We start from the raw sequence: 27,363 nt of genomic DNA, 5'->3' as shown, positions 1-27,363 counted from the left end.
CAGCCAGCCACAAGTAGCGTCTTAGCTCCGGTCTCCCGTCCGGGGCTGGCAGAAGCATGGATGTCGATGGCCGGTGGCGGAACCTGCCCACTGGGCCCAGCCTAAAGCATTTAACCGACCCCTCGTACGCGATTCCCCCAGAGCAGCAAAAGGCGGCTTTGCAGGACCTGACGCGGGCGCACGTGGACTCCTTCAACTATGCGGTGCTGGAGGGGCTGAGCCACGCGGTGCAGGTGAGTGGCGTGCATTGCGCTCTGGAGCCCTACCCTTGGCCTGGGGGGGGGGGGGGGTGTCCTGGGCGTCCCTGCGGTTGGGAGAAGTGGCCGGGGCGGGGGGGGGGGAGGGTGAGGGGTGCCTACAGTATGACCACAAATAGGGATGTGAACTCACCCTAGTGGTGTAGGGAAACTTGTATTTGTGATTTCTGGATTTATATAGGAGTACGAGTCTGGTTTGGGGCGAACCATTTCTGTGTACTGTGAGATGAGAATGAGGGAGTGATCTATTTGGAACTGTGTTTTCCGCCCATGCACTGGCGCCTTTTCACACCTGGAGTCTTAGTTCTAAAGCTACCTCACAAGGTTCCAAGCTGATCAGACAGACTGCAGCAAAGCACATCCTTCAGTTTGCTTCCCTTAAAGTTTTCTTTTGGGGACGGGAGAATGGGGACGGTTCGAGATAAGGTTTCTCTGTGCAGCGTTTGCTGTCCTGGAGCTCCGTAGACCTAGGCTGGCCTCGAACTCAGAGATCTGCCTGCCTCTGCCTCCCGAGCACTGGGATTAAAAATGTGTGCCACCATCTCCGGTTTTCTTTCTCTTTAAGAATTTGCGCCGGGCGGTGGTGGCGCACGCCTTTAATCCCAGCACTTGGGAGGCAGAGGCAGGCGGATTTCTGAGTTCGAGGCCAGCCTGGTCTACAAAGTGAGTTCCAGGACAGCCAGGGCTATACAGAGAAACCCTGTCTCGAAAAACCAAAAAAAAAAAAAAAAAAAAAGAATTTGCAAGAGAAAAACTTGCCACCTGTTCTGAGTTGGGCATGTTGAGGAAGATAAAAAGTCCAGGGGAATCATTGTAACAGTGGTAGCAGAGTAAGGACGTCGGGGGAAGGTCTCTTTTTGTTGGCATCTTTAGTTTTTCCTGGCACCACGCTCTGAGAGTAAGACACCTCTCAGGTGTAATTGCTCCTCACTTTGGATGTTGGTTGTGTAACAGTAGCAGGCACCAGCAAAGCAGTCAATGCCATACTCTTTGAGAACTGCTCAAAGATGTGGCGTGTTCTGAGTCAGGAGTACAAGGGAAATGCTGTGACTAATCCAAGTGTTTAGAAAGCTCTGCATTAGATAAGGCTAAGGGAAGAAGATGGTGCCCTCCCTCAGGAGGCAGGGTAGGTTCAGGGAGAGAAATATGTAGTAGACAGTACCCTGAGCTTTCGTTACCCAACAACTGTATTGTGAGAACAAGGGATGGGGATACGTTGGAGAGCTTTGACTGCCAGACTGAGACTTGACAATATGGAAGCCGTTTAGAACTCTTCGAACTGCCAGGCTTCAGTGTGAGGGAGTAAAATATACAAAGCTGAGCTTTTAGATGAGAAGAGTTTCCCTATACTCGCCCGTGAGAAAGCAGAGAAGGCAGACGCTTAGCTCAGCCTTTTCTGTGTCCGTAGAACCCACTGCAAATCAAATACATAGCGCACATCCAAAAAGCTAAAATAGTTGGCCAAGGTACCAGATGGTTGTAACTTAAGTTGTCCCTTTTGGATTTGTTGCATTGGTGTGGTAGATGTCAGTGAGTGTAGACCGTGGCGATTTCGGGGAGTCTTAGTGAAAAGTGCGTTGAAAAATGCAAGTGATTTAGCAGCGTGAATTGTCTTTCAGGCCATACCTCCCTTTGAATTTGCTTTCAAAGATGAGCGCATATCTCTTACCATTGTGGATGCTGTCATCAGTCCACCCTCAGTGCCCAAAGGGGCCATCTGCAAAGATCTCAACGTTTATCCAGCTGAGTGCCGTGGCCGAAAGAGCACCTACCGAGGGAGGCTGACGGTGAGCATTAGTGACAGCAGGTGGCTGTCCCTGCACACTTCTGAGACTAGGGCTGGTGTCACTGAAGTGATTGTATCTTCATCTAAAGGGACTGTGTGTCATCCAAAACACGAAGTCACTTCCCTGTGGCCTCTTCCTCCTTGTAACATATTCTTTTGTGAGGCTGGGGAGATGGCTCAGTGGTTAGGAGCACTGCCTTTTCTTCTAGAGGATCAGGGTTTGGTTCCCAGCACCATATGGTGGTTCACAGCTGCCTGTAACTCCAGTCCCAGCAGATGTAATACCCACTTCTGACCTCCGCTGGCACAGACACACATCTGGTGCATAGCCGTACATGCAGGCAAAGCAGTCATACACAAAATAAAAACAAATACAGCTAAAACTTTAAGTATTTATTCTTGCGGGTTATGATATCTTTTTTTTTTCTTTTATTCGCATGTAGGCTGATATCAGCTGGGCCGTGAATGGAGTCCCCAAAGGGATCATTAAACAGTTTCTCGGCTATGTTCCCATCATGGTGAAGTCCAAGCTTTGCAACTTATACAACCTTCCTCCTCGAGACCTCATTGAGCACCATGAGGAGGCAGAGGTGAGTGCAGGGATCGAGGCTGTGGGGCAGCAGCGAAGGTGAGGAAACAGGAGGCTGGACCACTGGTGTCATCGTGTCTGTACTGTGCGTGGCTCTTACCACAGTCTGTTGAGGCCGTGTTGAGCCTTTGCATGTGTGAAACTTAAGTCTGCCGACAAGCTACACTCCCAATCCAAATTCTCTTTTATTGCCTTCCTTCCTTTCTTTTTATTTCTGGGAGGTGAGATGGGATGGGTCTTGCTGTAGAGCTTGAACACTCACTCTGTAGATCAACTCACAGAGATCCACTTTAACTTGCACCTCCACCCCACCCCGGGATTAAAGGTGTATATCCTTAAGCCTGGCTATGTCATTATTGTGGGTGGGCAAGGGAGGTGGCGAGTCACTTTAGTTGCTTGGTATCCTCTGACCACATGTAGAGGTCAAAGGATCAGAGGACAACACGCCAGGTGTTGGTCAGGGCGTGGACTCAGGTCGTCAGGCTCCGCAGCAAATTCCTTTACCTGCGGAGCCGTGTTTCTGGCCCTAGGTTTCCGTTATCCTTATACATATTTACATGAATGCTGAACCACAGAAGCATTGTAGGAGCTGCCTTTGAAGCTCCCCGAGCTGACTGGGTGGTTCCTGTACACTTTCCTCTGCTTTTCTAGCTGCGAAGGTAGCTGTGGGCTGTTGAGGTGAAGTAAGGAGGATGCACAAACTGTGCATATTCCTAAGAAGGCTGTCACCCTTGGGAAGAAGGTGTGGGTGTCAAATCAGGATGTGACACAGCCTCCCTGTTTGCCAGTTGTGGGGCTTTGGAGAAGTCACCCTAAGCCTCCTTTTCCTCTAGTGAAGCAGGCATACCTATCATTAGGAGAACTGTGTGCTTCGTTCACAGAGCTGCAGCGGGGTGTGCCTGTTTGATAGCAGGCCGTTAGTATATACTCTTTTTTTATGAAACGTATTTTCCTATATTTGTCTGGTCCGGATTTGTGGTTAGCAGAGCTCTTGGGTTCTACCTCTTTCTTTGTCATTATTTTCTTAGCTTACCCGGGAGCCCATTTGGAAGCAAAAGTGGTTAGTATTTTTATATTTAGATTTTTGGAACAAGTTTTATTTGTTTAAATTAGGAATTGAAATAAGTTGGGACAGAAAGAAAAGTGTGGCTGAGCCGTCTGGTTGGAAGGGATGGCCCTATTTTCCTGACATCCTGTTCTCTGTGTCTATTGGATCACACTCTTGTATTTGACAAGACTTACCCTGGAGCTTGTTCTGTTTCCAGAGCCCGGCATGTGCCTCTCCTGAGGGTTGCACTTCGTTGGCAAGAAATACTGTGTCTAGTTGTTTAACAGCTGATAACCATGTCTTTGGCAGGAAATGGGCGGTTATTTTATAATCAATGGCATAGAAAAAGTCATCCGCATGTTGATTGTGCCCCGGAGAAATTTCCCCATCGCCATGGTAAGGCCGAAATGGAAAAGCAGAGGACTCGGCTACACTCAGTTTGGTGAGTCTTAGTGAACACCGTCCGGAATGTTGCTTTAGACAACCTGAAAACCATTAACAACTCTACAAAATAGTTGTGTTTCCCTTACATTATTTTTGTTTTTCCATTAAGCACTTCTATGAGGTTCGGGGGGGAGTGTTGGTCAATGTGTAAACTTTAAGTTACAGGCTAAGGACAGGGCTGGGAAGTGGCTCAGTGGGAAAGCATGGGGAATTTAGTTTGGGTCCCCATCACCCACATTTAAAAACAACAGAGGGGCATAGCAGTGCTCATCTCTGATTCTAGCACTGGAGGGGAGAGAACAGGAGCCCCAGGCAGGGGCTACAGCTAATTTAGCCAAGGTAAAAAGTTTGAGGGTTCAGTGAAGACCCTGTCTCAAAAAAGCAAAATGGAGAAGCGAGTGAGGAAGACCCCTGGATGCCAGTCTCTGGTCTCTGCCTGTGCCTGTGTGGGAGAGTAACAGCCCCCCACATGTGAACAAACACACACATACTTGAATACAATCTAGTGCTAGTGTACAGCACTGGGACTGTAGTTAATGATACTTTTTTGCTTATTTGAAATTTAAAAATGGAGGAGATTTTTAAGTGTCTGGATCCCACATGTACAGACATGCACAGTTGGTGACTATATGTGGTAATTGATGTTTTAATCAGTTTGATTATGGCCATTGCTATGCATGTTTCTCAACTAGCAGGGTTCTGTCTTCATAAGCCTGGAGTAAGTTGAAAGCAGTGTGCATTGAAAATGCACTTGAAGGGGCTGGAGAGATAGCAGTTTCAGAGCTTGTAATCTTCAGAGAACCTGAGTTCAATTCACAGCATCCGTGTCTGACAGCTCTAATTATATATATATATATATATATATATATATATATATATATATATATATATATATATATTTTTTTTTTTTTTTAAATGCACTTAGAGCCAGGCATGGTGGGGCATACCTTTAATCCCAGCTCTAGGGAGGCAGAGGCAGGTGGATCTCTGAGTTCAAGGCCAGCCTAGTCTACATTATGAGTTCCAGTACAGGACCGTCAATGTTACATAATAGACCCTATCTGGGGGTGGGGTGGGGTGGGGATAATGTTCTTAGAGGCAGGGACTGGTTTGGTGGTAGATAGCTTGTCTGACCTGCAGAAGTTTCTGGGTTCATTACTTGACACCACACACATAATAATGCACTCAGTACACTGGCCTGCACACATAGTAGCTTAGCTTGGCAAGCCCAGATATGCTCAGAACAGTTATTAATACAGCAGCATACACTTTGAAAAACTCACCTAAAGCAAAGCCTGTTTTATGAGCGAGTGTCGATGCTCTTGTGCTCGCACACAGACTGGCTTTTTGTATGTGTGGTGAGCCTGTGTACACTGGCCACCCTGAAGCCTGAAGAGTGTCAGCTGGTTTTCTTTTCCATCTCTGCGCTGGTTGGGAGCTGTGGCTCAGCGCTGCTGTCCAGCATCCTGAGAAAATACACAGCACTGTTAGCCTAAGAGCAGGTCTCAGTTCAGAAGTGAACTGCGGTTTCTCCTGAGTGGACATGGCCTGTGCACTATGGTGAAGCTGAAAGGTTGCAAGTGGATCATGGTTAGTTGGCACCATTGTATTATGTGTATAAATTGGCGCCCGTTGTATATGTGCATCAAATTGCTTTACTATATATATGCTGTTTACTAAGAAAACTTGAGATATAACCCAGAGAGTGATTTCATAATGAAAATCCTTTGTATATTTTTCATCTGGAAGATTCCATATATTTATGGTGTTGTTTTTGAAGATGAAGGCTAGCCTGACTGAGTACCTGTGAACAAAGGCCTCAGAGGCCCCCTGGTTCAGGCTGCCTTGGCATACCTCAAGGGGGACTAGTCTGTGTTCTAATGCTGCCTGTGACAGTGCCTAGCACCATAAGATAGCATATGGCATTCTCTATAAAACTTTTATATTATATATATAAAATTTATTTTTATAGTTGAGATAATAATCATCCTGTAATTGTTACCATAGATACAACACCTAGGAGAACAGCATCTCAGTATGTCAAAACATGTAGCCACTGGTCCTTTTGCTTCACTGATATAGTGTCTATTAACCTGAACTCTTGAGTTCTGCTGTTCTCCATTAGGATGTTAGATAAGCAACCATGTCTGGACCAGTCCCACAGGGCAGTGAGGATAGGAAGTGCGCCCTGCCGGGTGATCCACATATAAGGTGCTATAGGAAATGGGCCCCAGCTGATGGAAACCTTGCAAGTTCGGCCAAATTCACAGCTTCATTTATTTCACAGGGTAACCCTGTAAACATTTGGCAGTGATCTATAGACATTTTTGATTGCCAGCCTTGGTTAATTTAATCTAATTAATTTAATTTTAAGTTTTTAATTTGTTTTTGTTTTTTGTTTTGTTTTGTTTTAAATGGGTTCTCTTTATGTAGCCCTGGCTGTCCTAGAACTCACTATGTAGACCAAACTGGCCTCAAACTTATAGAGATCTGCCTGCATCTGCCTCCCAAGTGCTGGGACTAAAGGTGGTGTGAGCTACCACGCTGGGCCTTGGCTCGTCTTAAGCGATTTGCCTTTGGTTGTGGTAGTGGTCAGAAGGAAAATTAATACTCCGCCCATGATTGCCTGCTGTTGCTTTGAACAGGGGTCTCCATGCACTGTGTGAGAGAAGAGCACTCTGCCGTGAACATGAACCTGCACTATGTGGAGAACGGCACAGTTATGTTAAACTTTATTTACCGCAAAGAGCTCTTTTTCCTTCCTTTGGGATTTGCTCTTAAGGTGAGATGAGATGAATGCCTGTCTTTTGCTGTGAGTAGACTCATTGGGAGCTATGTCCTGCACATGGGATGGCAGGATAGTTTCTCTTTGTTAAGAAGTACACGTGCATATGTGTTACCCAAGCATTTTGGTAATCTGAGACTGGAGGTTTCGAGATCTAGGCCAGCTAGGACAACATACCAAGACTTTGTCTTCTCCAACCTCCTCATCAAATCCAAACCAAACCATACATGCAGTTTTACTTAATTAGCCCCTGGTCCATTCTTAAAATCAGTAGCCTGAAATATCAATAAACATCTTCTCTTAGCGTTTCTGGAGTTGTGGAACCTGTGAGTAGCCTGATTCCATGGCCACATTGAAGTGTTTGAGGTGCTGTGGACCGCTGAGATGGCTCCTCTGGGAAAAGCACCTGCCACGCAAGACAGACAACCTGAACTCAGCCCCCAGCACCCACAGCGGAAGGAGAGACCTGGCTCCCCAGAGCCTGTCATCCTTCACCTCCGGATGTGTGCTGTGGCCTGTAGACCTACACATACGCAGGCATTACATCCTCTCCCTCATAAAGAATTAAAACTTTATAACAAATGAAGTGGTGTAATCACCTGGACTGACCATGCTTCCAGGACCCAGTGCCCAGCTAGCTGGCTCACTTGGTGGTGGCTGTTGGCAGGAGGTCTCTGTTCCTTGTCCCGTGGAGAGTTAGCTCAGAGAATGGGGTTAAAGGCAGTCTGTTTTTTGTTTTTTTGTTTTTCGAGACAGGGTTTCTCTGTGTAGCCCTGGCTGTCCTGGAACTCACTCTGTAGCCCAGGCTGGCCTCGAACTCAGAAATCCGCCTGCCTCTGCCTCCCGAGTGCTGGGATTAAAGGCGTGCACCACCACGCCCGGCTAAAGGCAGTCTGTTTTTGACCTGACCCTGGGAATCTGGCATCTCCCTTTCCTGTCGGATCTCTCTTGGTGATGTAGGACAGGCCTAGTTAGTAATGGGAGGAGATGATTCCAGTTTTTGAATACCCAGTAGGATCATTAGACTTTGCTGTTTGGCCGATTTTAAAGTCACTGCTTTGTTTTGGAGGGCTGGTTTTGCCTGGGTATTTAAGGTTATGAGAGGCTCAGTGTAGCGTGTGTGTTTGGTTTGATTTTTGGTGGGGGTGGCGGGGTTGAGAGGTAGCTCAGTAAATTAATTGTTTGTTGTTAAAAAGAATGGTTTAGCCGGGTGTGGTGGCACACGCCTTTAATCCCAGCACTTGGGAGGCAGAGGCAGGTGGATTTCTGAGTTCGAGGCCAGCCTGGTCTACAAAGTGAGTTCCAGGACAGCCAGGGCTACACAGAGAAACCCTGTCTCGAAAAACCAAAAAAAAAAAAAAAAAAAAGGAAGTTTTATTTTTTAAAAAATGTTTTTTTCTGTTTCAGGCACTCGTGAGCTTTTCTGATTATCAGATTTTCCAGGAGCTTATCAAGGGCAAAGAGGAGGACTCTTTCTTCAGGAATTCTGTTTCTCAGATGCTGCGGATTGTCATGGAAGAGGGTTGTCACTCACAGAAGCAGGTTCTTAACTATCTGGGAGAATGCTTCCGAGTGAAGCTCAGCCTTCCTGATTGGTACCCTAACGTGGAAGCTGCCCAGTTCCTGCTTAAGTATGTGTGCTCTTGGGGGGCCTGGGGGAGGGGTGTTCATGCGGGGAAGGGAGCCTGGTGGGAAGGTGGTCCTAGCCAGGAAGGAGGCTTTGCTTTTGGGTTCTAGAATAATTTCAAGTTTGCAACAGTGTCCAAGTAAGACAATAGTCACTGGAAGTCACTAGTGTTGGTATTTTGTTACATTTACAAAATGCTCACTTTGTCCATAGATACACATTGCCTCTCTGTTCCTTTGTAAGTTGTGGGGCCCTATTTCCCTGTAGCAGTTGGTTTGTATTACATAAACACAGTATTAAAGGAGCAGGGTTCCAGTAATTAGGGTGTGGCCATTGTTGCTGAAAAAATTAAGTCTTATTTTTAACTGAGCTGAAATAGCTCTGTGTGGTTCCTTACTCCCTACCATATTGGTGAGCACAGCTCCAGACTTTGTGGCACTATTCCATCAAGGTTGCCAGTGAAGGTAAAAAGAAATTAGGGGAAGAGGAAATGTTACATAAACGCAGACTAGGTCCCTGGTCTCTGGAAATGGAGCAGGACAAAGCAGAGCTGCTCTAAGGTGGTTTCTCTCCCAGCCAGTGCATCTGCATCCACCTGAAGTCCAACACTGACAAGTTCTACCTGCTCTGCCTCATGACCCGGAAGCTGTTTGCTTTAGCCAGAGGGGAGTGCATGGAGGACAACCCTGATAGCTTAGTGAACCAAGAAGTCCTTACCCCTGGGCAGCTCTTCCTGATGTTTCTGAAGGTGAGTGCCTGCTGCTGTCCGTGGGCCACTGGGATGCCGCTGTCTGCAGGCTGAGGATTTATAGCGTGAGCATTTTACAGCCTCTCTTTGCTTGGCAGTGAGGGACTTAGTCAAAACTGGAGCTTATGCCAGGCCTACATATATGGATGTGTCATCTGTATGTAATTTTGTTTCCATGTAAAATCTGGGCTTCCCAAATAAGAGGCGTTTCCTGCGACTGACCTGGTTGGCCCACCCTCCCCTCCTTCTTCCCTCCCTCCCTCTCCTCCCCTTCCCTTCCTCCCTTCCTTCCTTCCTTCCTTTTTTCCTTTGGTTTTCAAGACAGGGTTTCTCGGTGTAGTTCTGGCTGTCCTGGAACTCGCTCTATAGACCAGGCTGTTCTCTGCCTCCCAAGCACTGGGATTAAGGGTGTGTGCCACCACCACCTGGCTGACTTAGGTAAAGATTTCTTCAATTGAATCCATTTTTTCCCAACAATAAAATTTCATTCCTCGTAGCTTAAACCCCATCTGTTATAAATACTTACAGTATAGTTTCCTTATCCATTCCTCTGTTCTTGGACACCTAGACTGTTCATAGCTTAGCTTGTGACATTGATGTGCAGGAATCTTGGTGACACGTGGGACCATAAGGGGTGGTAGGCCTGTTTTGAGTTTTTAAGACAGGGTCTCGCTGAACCTGGAGCTCACTAATTTGTTTCGGCTGGGTGGCCACCGAGCTCCAGGGATCTACCTGTTTCCATGTCCAGTGCTGGGATTCCAGGTGTATGCTGCTGTGCTGTGCTGTGCTGTGCTGCGCTGCACTGCACTGCACTGCACTGTACTGTGCTTTGTAAGCGGCTGCTAGGGATCCAGACTCAAACCCTCATGCTTGCAGGGCTAGCACACCACTAACTGAGCCATCTCCTATTTCATTTCTTGTTATTCAGTGTTTTGACAGGGTGTCTCTTTACCAGCTCAATTTGGCCTCGAATTTAAATGAAGATTAGTTATATACAACCAAGCCTAGTTTAATTTATATATATATATAGTCTAAAGGTAACATCAAATTTTGGTCATAGCTCTGATGACCAAGAAACAACTGTATGGACTGATATACCCTTGGATACAGTTGTTAGTCTTTGGGTTTTTTTCCATATCTTTAAGTTCATCTGCTTGTTAAAATTTATTTGCAATACTTGAATTGTTTGTTTGGTTTTTGTGGCTCTGACAAAATGCCTGACAGAAGCTAACATAAGACAGAGAGGATTTATTTGGGCTCGTGGTTTTGGGTACTATCATGTGTCACAGTAGAAAGGGTTCCTGGATTTTCTGGATATAGTGTAGGAATATCAAGTGGGGAGCAGAGCCAGCTCCTGGGGACCCAGGTCCACTACCAGGTCCCACTTCCCAGAGGACATGGATGTTGGAAACTGATGTTGTGGCCTGTGTAAGAGCAGGGTACGCTCTCGAACACTGAGCAGTCTCCCAAGCCCCTGATCTAGACTTCCTGTCTGTCTTTAGAAATGCCTGGGCTTCAGTGTACATTGAAGGGCTGTCTTTCAGGATGTGCTACCAATGTGTTCTTGTCACATGCATAAACAGCGGGCCTTGACTGGACCATACCTGTAGATACAGCATTGAGATAATTAAAGCACGTACTACTTTAAATTTAACATTTTCTTCTTTTAGGAAAAAATGGAAAACTGGCTAGTGTCTATTAAAATAGTTTTAGATAAGAGGGCTCAGAAGGCCAATGTTTCCATAAACAACGAGAATTTGATGAAGATTTTTAGTATGGGAACAGAGCTAACAAGACCATTTGAATATCTTCTTGCTACTGGGAATCTGCGTTCTAAAACAGGTAAATTAAACAGGTAGGCCATTTTTATTTTCGAATTACCTGCCTGTGTTAGACAGGTGTTATATTAATTAAAATAACTTGCTGAGGAATTTCAGAGTTAGCTCATCCTCACTAAAGCCAGATTTCACGATACGGTAAATTTTGGCAAATGTCTGCCACCCTGAAGAGTTCAAGTTCAGCGAGGTGTCTTGACCGTGTAAATCTAGTGCTAGCACACAGACACATACATTCCCATGACTCCTAGAAAGCAGGTGACCGCTTATGTCTGGAGCAGGGTTACCGGATGTCAGCCTCAAGAGTTTGGATATGTGCCGCTCCCTGAACCAATTGTATTGGAATAAATTGGGAAAATAAAAAGAACAGTTGGGATCCAGAAATCTGCTTTTGTTTTTCTGACAGCTGCTACTAATGCTGCTTCTCTCTGAGTGTGCCAGCTTAACTCTAGGGCCCTCAGATCAGTATAACTCAGTTCTTTCCGTTCACCTGATCTATGTTGCGATAATCTACTTTTGTGTATGGTGGGAGAACTGGGAACTGAATCCAGGGCCACTTAGGTATTAGGCTAATGCTCTTAGCATCGAGCTACATCCCCAGCCCCTGAAGTTTTATCATTTTACCAAAAATCAGAAACAGACAGTTTGGGGTTTTAAAACAAGAATTTGCCTTGTTTTGAATGACTTTTTTTTTTTAATTAAGGTCTTGGCTTCCTGCAAGATTCTGGCCTGTGTGTTGTGGCTGACAAGCTGAACTTCCTTCGCTACCTCTCCCATTTCCGCTGTGTGCACAGAGGGGCTGCCTTTGCCAAGATGAGGACGACCACCGTGCGCAGGCTGCTGCCAGAATCCTGGGGCTTCCTCTGTCCTGTGCACACTCCAGACGGGGCGCCGTGTGGGCTGTTGAACCACCTGACTGCCGTGTGTGAGGTTGTTACCAAGTTTGTGTACACGGCGTCTATTCCAGCCTTGCTCTGTGGCTTAGGTAGGAACAGTGAACAGCCTTGCTGGGTTTCACCACACTGACCAGCGTCAAGCTGTGTGGGGATTCAGCGGGGCGTTTCTTCACTCCTCCACACATGAGTTGGGCTACCTTCTGCTCTTCTCTCTCGGGCAGTCTGAGGAGCTAAAATAGTTCCTTGTCCTCAGTGTTGTCCCTTTTCACAAAATGAAAAGATAGAAAGATGTGAGATGGGACGGCGGGTAGTATTCAAGTGTAGATGCGGTTGTGTGAGTTTTGGGTGGCTCTCCTTTGTCCCTGGTGGACCTTTGCATTTCTCAGTAGAAAACAGTGGTGGTGTGGGGAACTCCTTTAGAAACTGGCTTATGCTCTGTAGCTGATGCCGTAGATCCGTGACTGTTGCCCCTGGGAACTCGCAGCTGCTGTCTCTGCTTTGGGGGAAGCTCAGTCATATGCTTCTCCTAGGCTTGCTGGTTGCCTCCAGTTTGTTTTCTCAGTTAAAGATGTTGGTCTTTGAGTATTTTATACCAGTTAGTCCCGGGCTCTTCCAGTTAAGATATAAAAACCATAGTATCATGTCGTTATTGGATTGGGGGGGGGGGGTTCCTCCGTTGGGTTGAGGTTTATGAAGTGCAGCTTAGAACTCAGAAGGGTCAGGTGATAGATGCTTCAGGTGACCAGAAGGACAGTGAGTCAGAATCAAGACTTTTTATGTAAAATACTTCACCCAGCTGGAAAGTAGCCTCTGAGAGGGAACTTCAGAGAAAAAGATAAAGAAATAGCCCAGAGTCAGGAGATAGAAATTGGAATAATCTGTTTATTTGCTGACTACAAGACAAAGAATAATTTTGTTCTACCACTAATTAAAATCAAGCCAGGCAGAGTGGCACACACCTGTAACCCCAGCACTTGGGTGGTGGAGGCAGGAGGATCAGAAGTTGAAGGAGATCCAAAGCTACATAGGAAGTGTGAGGTCAGCCTGAGTTACCTGAGACCCTGTGTCAAGGTCCAGAAGGAAGCAAAGAGAAAAGGTGAATGTAGAAGTGGATAGTACATCCCACCATGGACGAAGAGACGGGAGGCATTTGCTCTGGCTCTGAGGAAAGGAGCAGAATAAAAGACTGTCCTTGGAGGGTGAGGGCTGATGTGGGTGACACGTGAAGCCCTAAGTGGTAGCCTTTGACACTTGGGAAAATGCTGGCTGTTGTCACATGGCACCTCTGTGTGCCAATGTTCTTTTTCATTTAACTATAGTTGCTTGTCATTTGCAGCCCTGTAGTGTATTCAGTTCACTGCCAATGCTGTCAGCCCATACTGAACCATTACTTCTGGGGCAACTGTTGGGCTCAGCACTCGCAAGTCTAACCGTGAACCCTAAACCAGCAGCCCCAAGCTTATCTGATTTTCTCTGAGGCCGGTGACGGCCATGTTGCACTTAGGAACACTAGGCAGCCCTCGGTACTAAGTATTGGTGTGGCCTTGAACAAACATTGAAAGACTTTCCTGCAGTTGGAGCACAGAGCAAAGATGGCCAAGTATCTACGGCAGGACATTCACATTTCTGCCGTGTCACCTCACAAGTATCCATATTATAATTTTGTGCTTACAAATAAAATGTCTAAGAGGTGTATGTCCAAGTATGGAAACCGCAGATAAGGAGGGTCGGCAATATTCGTTTTTTCTAGGGGAAGGGTATTAAATGAACAGGCTTTAGGAATCCGCATGTGCCCAGCCATCTTCTCACAGGAGATAGGTGCTTGTGTGTTCTTGGTGAAGAAATTTACAGATGTACAAACAATACCAAAGCATTTGTGTTGTCCAGATAGGACAGTTGGACAGCTAAGCTGAGAAAGCCATTACTGACTGCCCTTTTTTTTTTTTGTCCTTGTCCCCCAGGAGTCACTCCTGTTGATGCAGCGCCATGTCGACCGTACAGTGACTGCTACCCTGTCCTGCTGGATGGTGTCGTGGTGGGCTGGGTGGATAAGGAGCTTGCTCCTGAAGTTGCCGACACTCTCCGTCGATTCAAGGTGATTACCAGTCTCTGGGGTGTCTTCCTTACCTCCTGAGCTTGGTTCTCAGCCCTTTCCTCTTGGGGTATCTTCCTTACCCTCCTGAGCTTGGTTCTCAGCCTTTCCTAGTTGATGAAGTGTCCTGGTTACTGTCTACAGTGGTCAAGCAGTCAGCAGGTGGAAGCTAATTCCAGAAGTGCCTCACTCTTCCCACTCTTCCTCTGTTCATCTTGCCTTGTGGGAGGAGTCATTGACAGACACGTGACCTCCAAGCATTTATTGGTCATTTCTGAGGCCCCTGTCTGCTTATGTAACCAGCTTGACTTCCTAGGAATGTCACCAGTTGGTTACCGTGACTGCTCCCCAGTTGTCTTCCCTTGGGAGGTGTTCATCTGCACCTCTTAGGTTGGTCACGTGTAGTTAGTTTTTCAGGGGTAACTTGTGGACCTGATGGTTTTCAGGGGTAACTGTGGACCACGGTCTGATGGTTCTTGCTGACTTTCCACTGCTCTTTTGGTTGCTCTTTGCGAAGTTGCTTGTGACTGTGGCGGTTGGCTGCGCTCACTCTAGTCCACACAGGCCTTGGCCGTCTTCCTTCTCAGTCCCAGGAAGCTAGGGTTACAGTCAGAGTTCTTTATTTCTACTCTTCCTAAGCTTGCAGCTTCTACTGAGGCCAGTCTTAGTGAGCACAATATTTTTATCTTGGTTTTTTTTGAACCAATGACTTTAACAGTTTTCTTTCTATAGTTTGGCTTTCTTTTTTCTGTTCATTATTAACTTTTGTGTTAATTTAATTTGTGGACTGGTGAGATGGCTCAGTGGGCACAGACACACACTCAGACCTAGTGACCTGAGCTTGTTCCCCAGATGGTACAAGGTCCCAAGGAAGAGCTGGCTTCCCAGACTACTCCGCTGCTCGCTCAGTTTGGCTCTCATGGACCTGTACACATGCAAACACTGAATCCATTAGAATTCAAGGCTTGGAGAGATGCCTCAGTGGTTTAGAGCACTGGCTGCTCTTCCACAGGACCTGGGTTCAATTCCCAGAACCCTGTGGTAGTCCACAACTGTCTATAGCTCGGGTTTCAGGGGTTCCCACTCCTTTCTTTGAACTCCATGGGCACCAGGCACAGCATGTAGACTTTTGCAGGCAACCTATTCCTACGTATTAAGTAAATGAGTAAATCTAAAACAATTAACCAATCAAAGAATTCAGTCTGGTCTAGACGTGGTAGCTTAATCCCAAGCAAATGAAAGGCTGAGACAGGGGGATAGCTATAATTAGCAATTTGTTTTTCACTCTTTTCTCTCTTTTTTGAGCTTTTTTTGGTGTCTGTGGTGAGCTTTACCCTCTTAACAGACATCAAAGATGTGATGTGGCTGTTTTAACTGAGCAAGGCTGGTTTCAGGACTCAGCGCTGCCAGGGCTAGAATGTCGCCTTTTAATGTCATTTCCTGGTTCCTCCCTCTGCGCAGTCTCCATTCATCTTTACTGATAATGTGCTGAGATGTGGATCCCTTAAGCATATATAGCTTTTAGAATCTTTTTCAAATTATTGTTTTGGTTTGTATTTCTCCCTTTACTTAAGAGTTTTTAAAATAACTTTAAGATTTATTTTATTTTTTTACTTTTTTATTTTTATTTTACTTTTTTTTTTTTGTTTTTTGAGACAGAGTTTCTTGTATATCCCTGGCTGTCCTGGAACTCACTCTGTAGACCAGGCTGGCCTTGAACTCAGAAATCCGCCCGCCTCTGCCTCCCTAGTGCCTGGATTAAAGGCATGCACCACCAGTAGGTAAGATTTTTTTATGCATGCGTGCAGTGCCCGTGAAGGCCAGAGGAGGGCGCTGGATCTCTGGGAGAGCTCTTGGCACCTGACATGGGTACTGGGAACTGAACCTTGGTCCTTTGTGAGACCAGTAAGTGCTCTTAACCAACGAGCCATTTCTCCAGCCCTGTTTTGGGTTTGTTGTTGATGTTGTATGTGTGTGTGTGTTTTGTGATTTTAAAAATATATGTGTGGGGGGGCTGGGTATGGTGGTGCACATCTTTAATCCCAGCACTTGGGAGGCAGAGACAGGCTGAGTTTGAGGGCCAGCCTGGTCTACAGAGTGAATTTCAGGGCAGCCAGGGCTACACAGAGAAATCCTGTCTCGATAAACCAAATGTGTGTGTGTGTGTGTGTGTACATGTCTGCATTTGGGTATGCTCTTAGCTGTGTAGCCCTTTCTGCATCCCTGTTTTATTTGTTTGTTAATTTCCAAATATAGGATTCTTTTCATCTAATTGTTTGGAAGGAAGTTCATTAACACATGTGTCAAACATAGGAGAATAACTTGCCTTTTAAAAAGCACTCCTTTGCCATTTCTCGTGGGCTGAGTGACCTCGTCTGTAGCTGACACTGGGACAGACAGCTGTGGCTCCGGAGTGCTAGGTTTATTACCCGATGACGTCATCTCTTAGATCTTTTTCTTTACTGTTCTGCCTGGCTCCTCCTCGTGGCAGAGAGGCTGGGATGCCACATACGTTTATTCTTCACTAAACTCTGTTTTGTTAAAACAGGTGTTGAGAGAAAAAAGAATTCCTCCCTGGATGGAGGTGGCCCTGATTCCCATGACAGGAAAACCAAGTCTGTACCCAGGGCTGTTCCTCTTTACCACTCCCTGCAGGCTGGTGAGGCCCGTGCAGAACTTGGAACTGGGCAGAGAAGAGCTCATTGGAACCATGGAACAGGTAGGGACCAGCTGCCGTGTTGCTTACGGAGAACAGCTTTCAGAGGCTTGGTATCGCGTTTTAAAGCATTTGCTAGGAGGTCAGACTGACTTTCCTGGCTCTCTTTGCCCAGCTCTAAGTAGTTTTGCTGTCTTGCCACGCTTCCAGGAACCTGCGGGAGGCACGGTGCTCGCATGACTGCCCTTCCATGCTGCCCAGTGTTCACGGTTCTTTTTCGCTTGGCTCTGTCACAGTTGGTCAGACTGAGGCATCCTGTTGACTCGGGTCTCAGTCGTCACCTGCATCTTTGCCACTGACAAATAGATTTGTGCTTACCTTTTTTTTTAAAATATTTATTTATTTATTTATTTAATGTGTGTGAATTCACTGTTGTTGTCTTCAGATGCACCAGAAGAGGGCATCTGATCCCATTACAGATGGTTGTGAGCCACCATGTTGTTGCTGGGAATTGAACTCAGGACCTCCAGAAGAGCAGTCAGGGCTCTTAATCGCTGAGCCATCTCTCCAGCCCTTGTGTCTACTTTTAAAAAAAAAGAAACTAGGTATCATGGTGCACTTTAATCCCAGCACTGGGGTGGCAGAGCATCCAGGGAGGGCTACCCAGAGAAATTCTATCCGAAATAAATGAACATTTATCCTCCTCTCTGGCTCCTCACATTGGCCATGGTAGATGTAGGATGAGTGTCTAAGGGGAAAGCAATCAGGAGATAGCTCAGCGGCGGAGTGCCTGGCATTCACAGGCTCTGGGTTCTGACTCCAGCACCTTCATAGCAGCGAGTGGGACACCTGCCTGGACATTCCCCATGCTCCTGGCAGAGGTGGTTCCTGACCTGGGTGACGTAAGCACTGTGCAGCCTTGAGCGCCAGCCTCTGGGAAGCAGCAAGACCACCACAGTTGTTCCATGCCTCTCTTCCTGTCCTCCTCTGCTCCAGCTCTTCATGAACGTCGCCATCTTTGAGGACGAGGTGTTTGGTGGCATCTCCACACACCAGGAGCTCTTCCCTCACAGCCTGCTGAGTGTGATCGCCAACTTCATCCCCTTCTCAGATCACAACCAGAGTCCTCGGAACATGTACCAGTGCCAGATGGGTAAGGTGGGCAGGGGTGGGGGTCGGCACATGAGAGCACAGAAAGCACTTGTAAATTAAGTTGAGGTGATTTCAGACTCACAGTAAGCTTCAAGAATACTATGAAGAATGCCCGCAGATGAGATGTCTGTTCTGTTACCAGCTGGCCCAGTTGCTTTTTCAAGCATGGTGATGCCCTCCTCCACAGTTCAGTGCATGTCCCCCACTGTTAGGACTTTCTTAGGATATTTATCAGAATTAGGAAGTTTAGCATTAACTTTTTTTTTTAAGATTTATTTATTTTGGGGCTGGTGAGATGGCTCAGTGGGTAAGAGCACCCGACTGCTCTTCCGAAGGTCCAGAGTTCAAATCCCAGCAACCACATGGTGGCTCACAACCATCCGTAACGAGATCTGGCGCCCTCTCCTGGAGTGTCTGAAGACAGCTACAGTGTACTTACATATAATAAATAAATAAATCTTTAAAAAAAAAAAAGATTTATTTATTTTATGTATATGAGTACACTGTCGATGTCTTCAGACACACCAGAAGAGGACGTTAGATCCCATTATAGATGGTTGTGAGCCACTGTGTGGTTGCTGGGAATTGAACTCAGGACCTCTGGAAGAGCAGTCAGTGCTCTCAACCTCTGAGCCATCTCTCCAGCCTCTAGCATTGACTTCCATATTGAAAAAAAAATCTTACTTTAAATTACACCCGTGTGTGTCCACAAGTGAGTACTGTGTGTATATGCAGGTGTCTGCAGAGGCCAGGGGCATTGAGTGCCTCTTGAGCTGAAGTTAGTCAGTCGTGACCCTGCCGTGGGTACTGGATACTGAGTGAAAGAGCAGCGTGCACTCTGTGTTTTTGTCCTTACTCGCTTTGAAGTGGAGTGAGGCACAAAAGGCCCGTGGCCAGTCACCTGTTCTGCTAGTGTGTCTCCCTTGATGCAGAGGAACTCTTCAGTTTGTTTGTGACATTTACATTTTTAAAGAAAATGGCTTGTTTGTCTGAGCTCTTGTGACTTACTTAGGCCGTTATAGTCAAATCACATACCTTCTGTACTCTTCATTTCGTCTGAGTCACGCTCTGAGCATTTGACATTCTCTCTACCCCCACGGCCTTCCTTGAGCTAGTCTTGAATCAGTATCCTCTGGCCTCTGTCTGTCGTCCCAGGATTACAGGTGTACATGTCCCACATCACGTCCTGCATCCTTGTGGCAGATTTGTTGTTTACTGCATGGGTGTGTGACTACAGATCCTCTTGTCATTATTCTGAGATGTCTTTTTCACGCTCACCTGAAGGAAATCTTTGCTGGCTGTATAGTGCTGAGTGGACATATTCCTTTATTTCAGTGTTGCTTGTAGTCTGTGTGGGCTTGCAAAGTACAGTTTCCCTGTCCAGTGTACTGGTTTTTTCTCTCTTTAAGACTCATTCTTAAGCTGGACGAGATGGTGCACACCTTTAATCCCAGCAGTTGGGAGGCAGAGGCAGGCAGATCTTTGAATTTGAAGCCAGCCTGGTCTACAGAGTGAGTACCAGGACAGCTAGGACTATACAGAGAAACTTTGTCTCAAAAAATATAAAACAAAAAGACTTGTTCTTTATTTTTGTTTTCAGATTGACTGAATGTCTAAACATGATTCTTTTTGTGTTCCGATAGCATTTACTGGTCTATTTTCAAGGGTTTCCAAACTTGCTTCTTCTTCTTAATTTCTCCTCCTCTTTAAAGACTTAGCCATGCGTTTTCATAAACACCCCTGTGGTTATTCACCTTGCTGTGTGTGCAGGTTATGTGTGTGGGTATACACGCTGTGGCATGATGGTGGAGGTCGGAGGGCAGCATAAGGGTGGAGGTCAGAGGGCAGCATGAGGGTGGGGGTCAGAGGGCAGCATGAGGGTGGAGGTCGGAGGGCAGCATGAGGGTGGGGGTCGGAGGGCAGCATGAGGGTGGAGGTCGGAGGGCAGCATGAGGGTGGAGGTCGGAGGGCAGCATGAGGGTGGAGGTTGGAGGGCAGCATGAGGGTGGGGGTCAGAGGGCAGCATGAGGGTGGGGGTCGGAGGGCAGCTCTGTGGAGTAGTCTCTCTTCCTGACTTTATGCTGGTTCTGGGGCCTGAACTCAAGTTGTCTTTCAGTCTAGGTCTTCTACTGGGTGGGTTGTTTGTTGGATTGTTGTAGCTCCCAGTTTATGCGTTCCAGGTATTTGTTCTGTATTCCCGAAGGTATGTTTTCCTGTGTCTGTTGAGCTTGATAGAGTGGGTGCTGTAAAGCTACTGTTCAGCATCGGGGCGTCCCGGGGTCGCTATCCATTGACTGTAGTTTTTCTTGGGTGCGTTATGTTTACTGTTGTGTCTCCAGTAACTGCTGTGTCAGCTCTTATCACTGATGGGCCTCTCTGCATGGGCTGTTGCAGTCTTGACTGCTGTTTAACTAGGTTCTTAGTCTCAGCTAAGCTACTTGGCTCAGTCTCATGCATCATGAGCCATTCAGTTCCCACCAAAGGTTTAAACTCAACATGTGTGCAGAGTAAAGGCTCTTCCTGGGTGGTCCCCACTTTTTTTTCTAAATGCCTCTTACTTTCCAGTAGCTGCCATGCTGTGAATTCTGTTCCTTGATTCTTCAAAACAGTAAACCACGGGGGTTTCTAAAATAATTAAAAACTGATTTTTTTTTTTATTAGTAAAGTGATTGCTTTGTTTCAAATATAATTCCTCTCAGTTTCTGACTACTTCAGCAAACCCCAGTCCTTAGGCAGTAAGTGGGTGGCCAGCCGACAAAAGCGGCCTAATGGAGTGTCCTGGTGCTCAGTGCTGTGAAAAGGCACCGTGACCACGGCAACTCCTACAAAAGAAAGCATTTAATTGGGTCCAGCTTCAGTTTCAGAGATTTGGTCCATTTATCAACGGGGTAGGAAGCACAGTGCCCCATAGGCAGATACGGGGCTGGAGAAGTATCAGTTCTACATCGGATCCGCAGGCAGCATGAACAAGCAGAGCCAGTGGACCTGGGTTGGCTTTTGAAATCTCAGAGCCCACCCCCAGTGACACACTTCTTCCAACAAGGCCACAACCACCCCAGCAAGGCTACCATACCCTAGTCCCTCTCCAGCCGTACCGCTTCTGTACCGCTTCTAATGACTGCGCATTCAGACATGTGAGCCACGCGGCCATTCTCATCCAAACCACCACACGGAGGGGGGTGGGGGGGGCTGGTTTGGCTTCCTGTACCAGGGAGTGCAGCCTGTCCTGGCAGGAGGCGCAGGGGCAGCTGGCCACACAGCATCCGCAGACTGCACTCAGTTTGCTTTCTCCTCTGTATTCAGTCCAGGAGCCCAGTCCATGTTTAAGTTGTGTCTCCTACCTCCTGTGTTCACCTCACCTAGATAATCCCATATAGACACGTTCGCAGATTTGTTTCTATGTAATTTCTATATCTAGTCAAGGTGACATTTCTGTACACATTTTTGGTTTTAAATCATCTTGCTCTGAAAGGATTCCTTGTAAAGGAATTCACAGATGTACCCACTTACCTGTCCCCAGACTTTACAAATACTGACATTTCTGTGTTTGCATCCACACGAGTCCCACACTTGATATTGATATTCTCTATGGCTTTCAGTGTTTCCATTGAATATAAATGACAGTGTTGCTAGCTGTGTGTAACAAGTGTCTATGAGTGTATGTACATTACATGCAGTTCTTCCTGGCCTGTTCTCTCATAGTCTAGGCGTGATGATGTTCTTGGTTCTTTTTTTTTTTTTAATTTTTCGAGACAGGGTTTCTCTGTATAGCCCTGCTGGCTGTCCTGAAACTCACTTTGTAGATCAGGCTGGCCTCGAACTCAGAAATCCGCCTGCCTCTGCCTCCCAAGTGCTGGGAATAAAGGCATGCGCCACCACCACTCAGCGACGTTCGTGGTTCTTAAAGCTGATGTTAGTCTGATAAGCAGAGCCGCCATGCTTGCTTTATTCATTCTGTGGTGTGTATTTAGTTCTTTGCAGTTTTAGGAAGCACGTTGAGAATTGAGGATTGAAACAAGATACAAAAACTTTTTTTTTTTTTTTTTGTAGGTAAGCAGACCATGGGCTTTCCGCTGCTCACTTACCAAAACCGATCAGATAATAAACTCTATCGACTCCAAACCCCTCAGAGTCCTCTAGTAAGACCGTGCATGTATGATTTCTATGACATGGACAACTATCCGATCGGGACAAACGCCGTTGTAGCTGTGATATCCTATACTGGCTATGATATGGAGGATGCCATGGTGAGTGTTCTGGTTGTAACTCTGCAATCCTTTTCCATTGCTGTTTGTGAACTTTCTTACTGTGAGATCACTGAAGGAATGTTTGTGTGTCCTCAAGGCCATAATGCATTTGTTCTTTAAATGGTTAATTCCTGTTCTGAGATAAATGGAGGGAAACATTGAAAAATAGCCAGTGTGTATATCTTCCATATCCGTGGACACACTATGGGTAAAGGTTGATATGAGGTTTGGTATATTCACCCTTTATGTTTATCTTTGATTACGTCTTAAGCCATTTATGAGTCTGGGGCTTGATAGCGTTGGTAATTTAGAAATGTAGTTTCTTTTTTTTGTTTTGTTTTTTTTTTTTGTTTTTCGAGACAGGGTTTCTCTGTATAGCCCTGGCTGTCCTGGCACTCACTTTGTAGACCAGGCTGGCCTCGAACTCAGAAATCCGCCTGCCTCTGCCTCCCGAGTGCTGGGATTAAAGGCGTGCGCCACCACGCCCGGCAGAAATGTAGTTTCAAAATCAAATGCTGGTTACTTTAAACCAAATATTAGTGTAGCCATCACTGGTTATAGATGATTAGTGCAGCCATCACTGGTTATAGATTAGTGCAGCCATCACTGGTTATATTCTGAGAGTCTTTGTTTGCTCCCAGTCTCATAAGTTAACTGGACTCTGCCTCCACAGATTGTGAACAAGGCTTCCTGGGAACGAGGCTTCGCTCATGGAAGCGTCTACAAGTCTGAGTTCATAGACCTCTCAGAGAAGTTTAAGCAGGGAGAGGATAACCTGGTGTTCGGGGTCAAACCTGGTGACCCTCGGGTGATGCAGAAGCTGGACGATGATGGGTTGCCATTCATAGGCGCAAAGCTGGAGTATGGCGACCCTTACTACAGCTACCTCAACCTTAACACTGGGGAAGGCTTCGTGGTTTACTACAAGTAAGTCTGGGGACATGTTAGACTGCTGGTTGGTTAGCTAGTGGAAAATTGTATCATTGGGAACCTGGATGGTCAGGAGGACACTGTGTTGACCAGCCTGGCCCTGATGTAATGGGTGATGCCCCTGCCTCTTAAGTGACGGGAGTATAGGCCTATGCTGCTACACTTGGCTTCTGTGCTGGTTTTTATGGGCTGTTTCTTAGTAAAATTACTGGAGGTCAATGTTGTCTTCAAACAGAAGAAAAAAAAAATATCTCTGTTCTAAGGGCTAGGACATTCAGGGTTGAGGCACTGATGGACTCACTAAGGTGATCGTCTGGTGGCCCTGCCTTAGTGTCCTCACATGGGGGAAGATGGGAAGGCAGATGCAGGGAACAGCTCAGACCCCTTCTGTGAAACCCTGTCTATTAATGAGGCTCCCTCTTCAGGACTTAAATCTGTCCTTGGGTTGGAGAGATGGCTCAGTGGTTAAGAGCACTGACTGCTCTTCCAGAGGTCCTGAGTTCAATTCCCAGCAACCACATGGTGGATCATAACCATCTGCAATGTGACCCAATGCCCTCTTCTGGTGTGTCTGAAGACAGCGACAGTGTACTCTCACACACATTAAATAAATAAATAAATAAATAAATAAATAAATAAATAAATAAATAAATCCATCCTGAAGACCTGACTCCTGACAGCCCAGCAGCAGAGGTGGGGTTGGGTGTGACCTGGTGGTGAACACACATGGGTGATGTCATTCATGGTCATTGCAGAAGTGAGCACTGTGCTGTTTTTGGTGTCTTGCTTTTGTAGTAGCTTTCTAAGGTCATTTCCTTCAAACATGCAGTTAGGGGTGTTTCCTAGCCAAATTACTGGGTTCTTTGGCCTCTCTTTAAAAGATGAATGATTGACGTTGCTGCTTTACAGGGATGGCTTCAGTGGACCTGCCTAGAAGTTTTTCATTTGCTAATCTTCTCTCAGATAAGCGTAATTAGGAATCGTAGCCAGCATCTATTTATATTGCTGAGCAGATGGGGATGCGGTTTACACTCTTTATAAACATTAATCATGTTGACAGGGCTTAAATATTTATTAAGTTCAAACAAAGCTTGCCTAGGCTCTGTGTCACATGCCTCTGTTCCTAGCACATGGGAGACAGGCAGGGGGATCACTGCAAGTTCTAGGTCAGCCAGGGCTAGAGACTCAGCAAACAGAACAAACTGCTTGACTTCTTATTTCATGCATTTTCTTGTAGGAGTAAAGAAAACTGTGTTGTGGACAACATCAAAGTGTGTAGTAATGACACGGGCAGTGGGAAGTTCAAGTGTATCTGCATCACAGTCCGCGTCCCCCGGAACCCAACCATTGGAGATAAGTTTGCCAGCCGTCATGGTCAGAAGGGTATTTTGAGCAGATTGTGGCCAGCCGAGGACATGCCTTTCACTGAGAGTGGCATGATGCCGGACATTCTGTTTAATCCTCACGGGTTTCCCTCCCGTATGACCATAGGTATGTTAATCGAGAGCATGGCTGGGAAGTCTGCAGCTTTGCACGGTCTCTGCCATGATGCTACGCCCTTCATCTTCTCCGAGGAGAACTCTGCCTTAGAGTACTTTGGTGAGATGTTAAAGGCTGCTGGCTACAACTTCTATGGCACCGAGAGACTGTATAGTGGCATCAGCGGGATGGAGCTGGAGGCTGACATCTTCATTGGTGTGGTTTATTACCAGCGCTTACGACACATGGTGTCAGACAAATTTCAAGTCAGAACAACTGGAGCCAGGGACAAAGTCACCAACCAGCCCCTCGGGGGACGAAACGTTCAGGGTGGAATCCGCTTTGGGGAGATGGAGCGGGATGCTCTGTTGGCACACGGTACATCTTTCCTTCTTCATGACCGGCTTTTCAACTGCTCTGACCGTTCTGTCGCCCACGTGTGTGTGGAGTGTGGCAGTTTGCTTTCTCCGCTACTTGAGAAGCCTCCTCCGTCTTGGTCTGCGATGCGCAACAGAAAGTACAACTGCACTGTCTGTGGCCGCAGTGACACCATCGACACCGTCTCTGTGCCGTATGTCTTCCGGTACTTTGTAGCTGAGCTGGCAGCCATGAACATCAAAGTGAAACTGGACGTCATCTGACTTGATCCCCGCCATCTGAGCTAGGAGATGAGAACAGGAGGTGTCCTCATCCAGTGAGGTTATTATGGGCTCACTCTGGGTCTTTACGAGAATTTCAGTACTGAAGCCAAGAACAGGCAGGTGAAAATTCCAGACTTCTGAGTCTCTGTAACCTACTGAAGTTGGTTTTCATATCTTTTTTTTTTTTCTTTTTTTTTTTCTTTTGGTGTTTCAAGACAGGGTTTCTCTGTATATCCCTGGCTGTCCTGGAACTCACTTTGTAGACCAGGCTGGTCTCAAACTCAGAAATCCACCCGCCTCTGCCTCCTGAGTGCTGGGAGGCCCAGCCTCATCTCTCTTTTTTAAAAAAGTTATTTTTGTGCCTTTAAAAAATGACTTAATTGATAATAGATCATGCAGGGCAGGGCACCTTCTTTCTGGGCCCAGGTTCACTGGTCCCTGCTTTCAGTAGCAGGGGGTGTCTGTTATCCAGAGCGGGCCAGTACAATAAACAGAAAATGGAAGCCATATGTGTAATTTTTATTTTTATATACATAGAAACTAAAGCTAGTTCATGTATATAATTTGATGGGTGAATTGGAATGTCGGTGTGGTCTGTGATGTCATTATCACAGTCAAGGTGAGTAACTAGATCTATTGGTCAGAGTTGAGTGCCGCAGTAGAGAGAGCAGCTCACCAAGATGCTAACCATTTTCCACAGGAGCGAAGGTGTTCAGCCTCCTTGAAAAGACTGACCCCAGCTAGCACATAGCAGTTGCTTTTATTCAGTCATTACACAAAATTAATTGGGTCAGAAAAGGTTCCAACTGCCGGAGTTATCTTGCTGTCCGAGAGAGCAGACAGCCCACACAAAGCCCTTTCTGACCATGGCTAGTCATAATCAAAAGCAAGCACTCCAGGTTTGCCAGGAGTGTCTTAGGACCAAGGTCTGTGCAGCTGAAAACAAGTGCAGACTTTGGAGGGAGGCAACATTTCTTCAAGGTTCAAACGTCTCAAAACAATTTCTTAGCCTCTGCTTATTAATCTAGACATAGCAGAGGCTTTGCTGAGACATTTCACTCAAACCGGACACAAAGGTTTCCTATAAATTTCACTACACAGATTCATCATCTCCAAAGTTTCCTTGTGCACCTTTGAGTGGTGTGTGTGTGTACTGAGATGTCCTCTTCACAGAGTGCTAGCCTACCAGTTTGGCTTTTCTGCTAACTCATGGTGGGATCGTGCAGCACCTATCCTGTGTGATTGGCATCTTTCACATAGCATGACCTCGTCTATGCTCAGCCCTGATTTTGAACATGGTGGGGCTTCCTCTTCCTTTAAGGCTGAATGTATCTGATTATTGAATAACTATGTTCCTTTGCTTTTTTGTTAACCTCTGTATGCCTCCGTGCTTGTTAGAGTTCTGTGTGTGCGCTTGTGTATAACATCTTACACAGCCGTACTGTTCCCTGTTAATGGGTGTTTGAATTTTTTCATAAGGAGAACACCTTCAACTGGTTGATCCTTCCCACGTGTTAACAGCTCAGCTTTAGACCCGGACACCCTATTCTCTGTCTCTTCACAATACCGTAGCTGGGGATAGTGTGCAGATCTAGTGACACAAATATTTGTATTCTAAGGGTCTTGTTGCCAGTGAACTAGTCACCTCCCTACTCCAGCCTCCAGAGTGTGAGAATTAGCATCATATCCCACAATACCTTGCTAAATTTTTTAAAATTAACTTTTGATCTTAAATTGTAGATTCTTGACTAAAAAAATCTATGTGACTTTAAGACAACCCCGGAGCTTACTCAGACTTGGCCGTTTTATGTGTTCTTATGCATAGTTAGTTGCGTGGACTGTTATCCTCTGGGTAGATTGCTGTTACACACAGGACATTACTACCACAAGCTTGTCCTGTTGTGCCTTCTCTCATTATCTCTAACCCTTCAACATATTCTCCATAATTTCAAGAAATACATGTAAATCGAACCATGGCATATTCTGAAATAGACATTTTTTTCTTTTTTTACTTAACAGAGTTTACTTTATATTTGTGCAAGTTGTATGTGTGAGTTCATGCCTTTGCATTGCTGTATAGTACTCCACAGTATGGGTGACCTACTTTTACCATCCACTTTGAAGGACATTTTGATTGTTTCCAGTTTGGGG

The 27,363-nt window shown here is 46.2% G+C and overlaps 1 protein-coding gene across 1 annotated transcript; it reads left to right on the top strand.

Moving 5' to 3' along the window:
• Positions 1-11: 11 nt before the first annotated feature.
• Positions 12-27,363, top strand: Polr1b (RNA polymerase I subunit B). Its single transcript, XM_085834239.1, has 15 exons — positions 12-233; positions 1,877-2,044; positions 2,487-2,633; positions 3,990-4,122; positions 6,770-6,906; positions 8,317-8,540; positions 9,113-9,284; positions 10,955-11,126; positions 11,823-12,104; positions 13,977-14,110; positions 16,656-16,826; positions 17,760-17,921; positions 21,971-22,162; positions 22,836-23,089; positions 24,330-27,363. The coding sequence occupies exons 1-15, from the start codon at positions 57-59 to the stop codon at positions 25,210-25,212; spliced, it is 3,408 nt and encodes a 1,135-aa protein (XP_085690365.1). The 5' UTR covers positions 12-56; the 3' UTR covers positions 25,213-27,363.

Source organism: Mus caroli, unplaced genomic scaffold, assembly GCF_978045245.1.
Source record: "Mus caroli unplaced genomic scaffold, Mus_caroli_1 scaffold_2, whole genome shotgun sequence".
NCBI classification, from domain to species: Eukaryota; Metazoa; Chordata; class Mammalia; order Rodentia; family Muridae; genus Mus; species Mus caroli.
The sequence above is the reverse complement of the archived record's forward strand: the minus strand, read 5'-3'. Positions and strand labels throughout refer to the sequence as shown.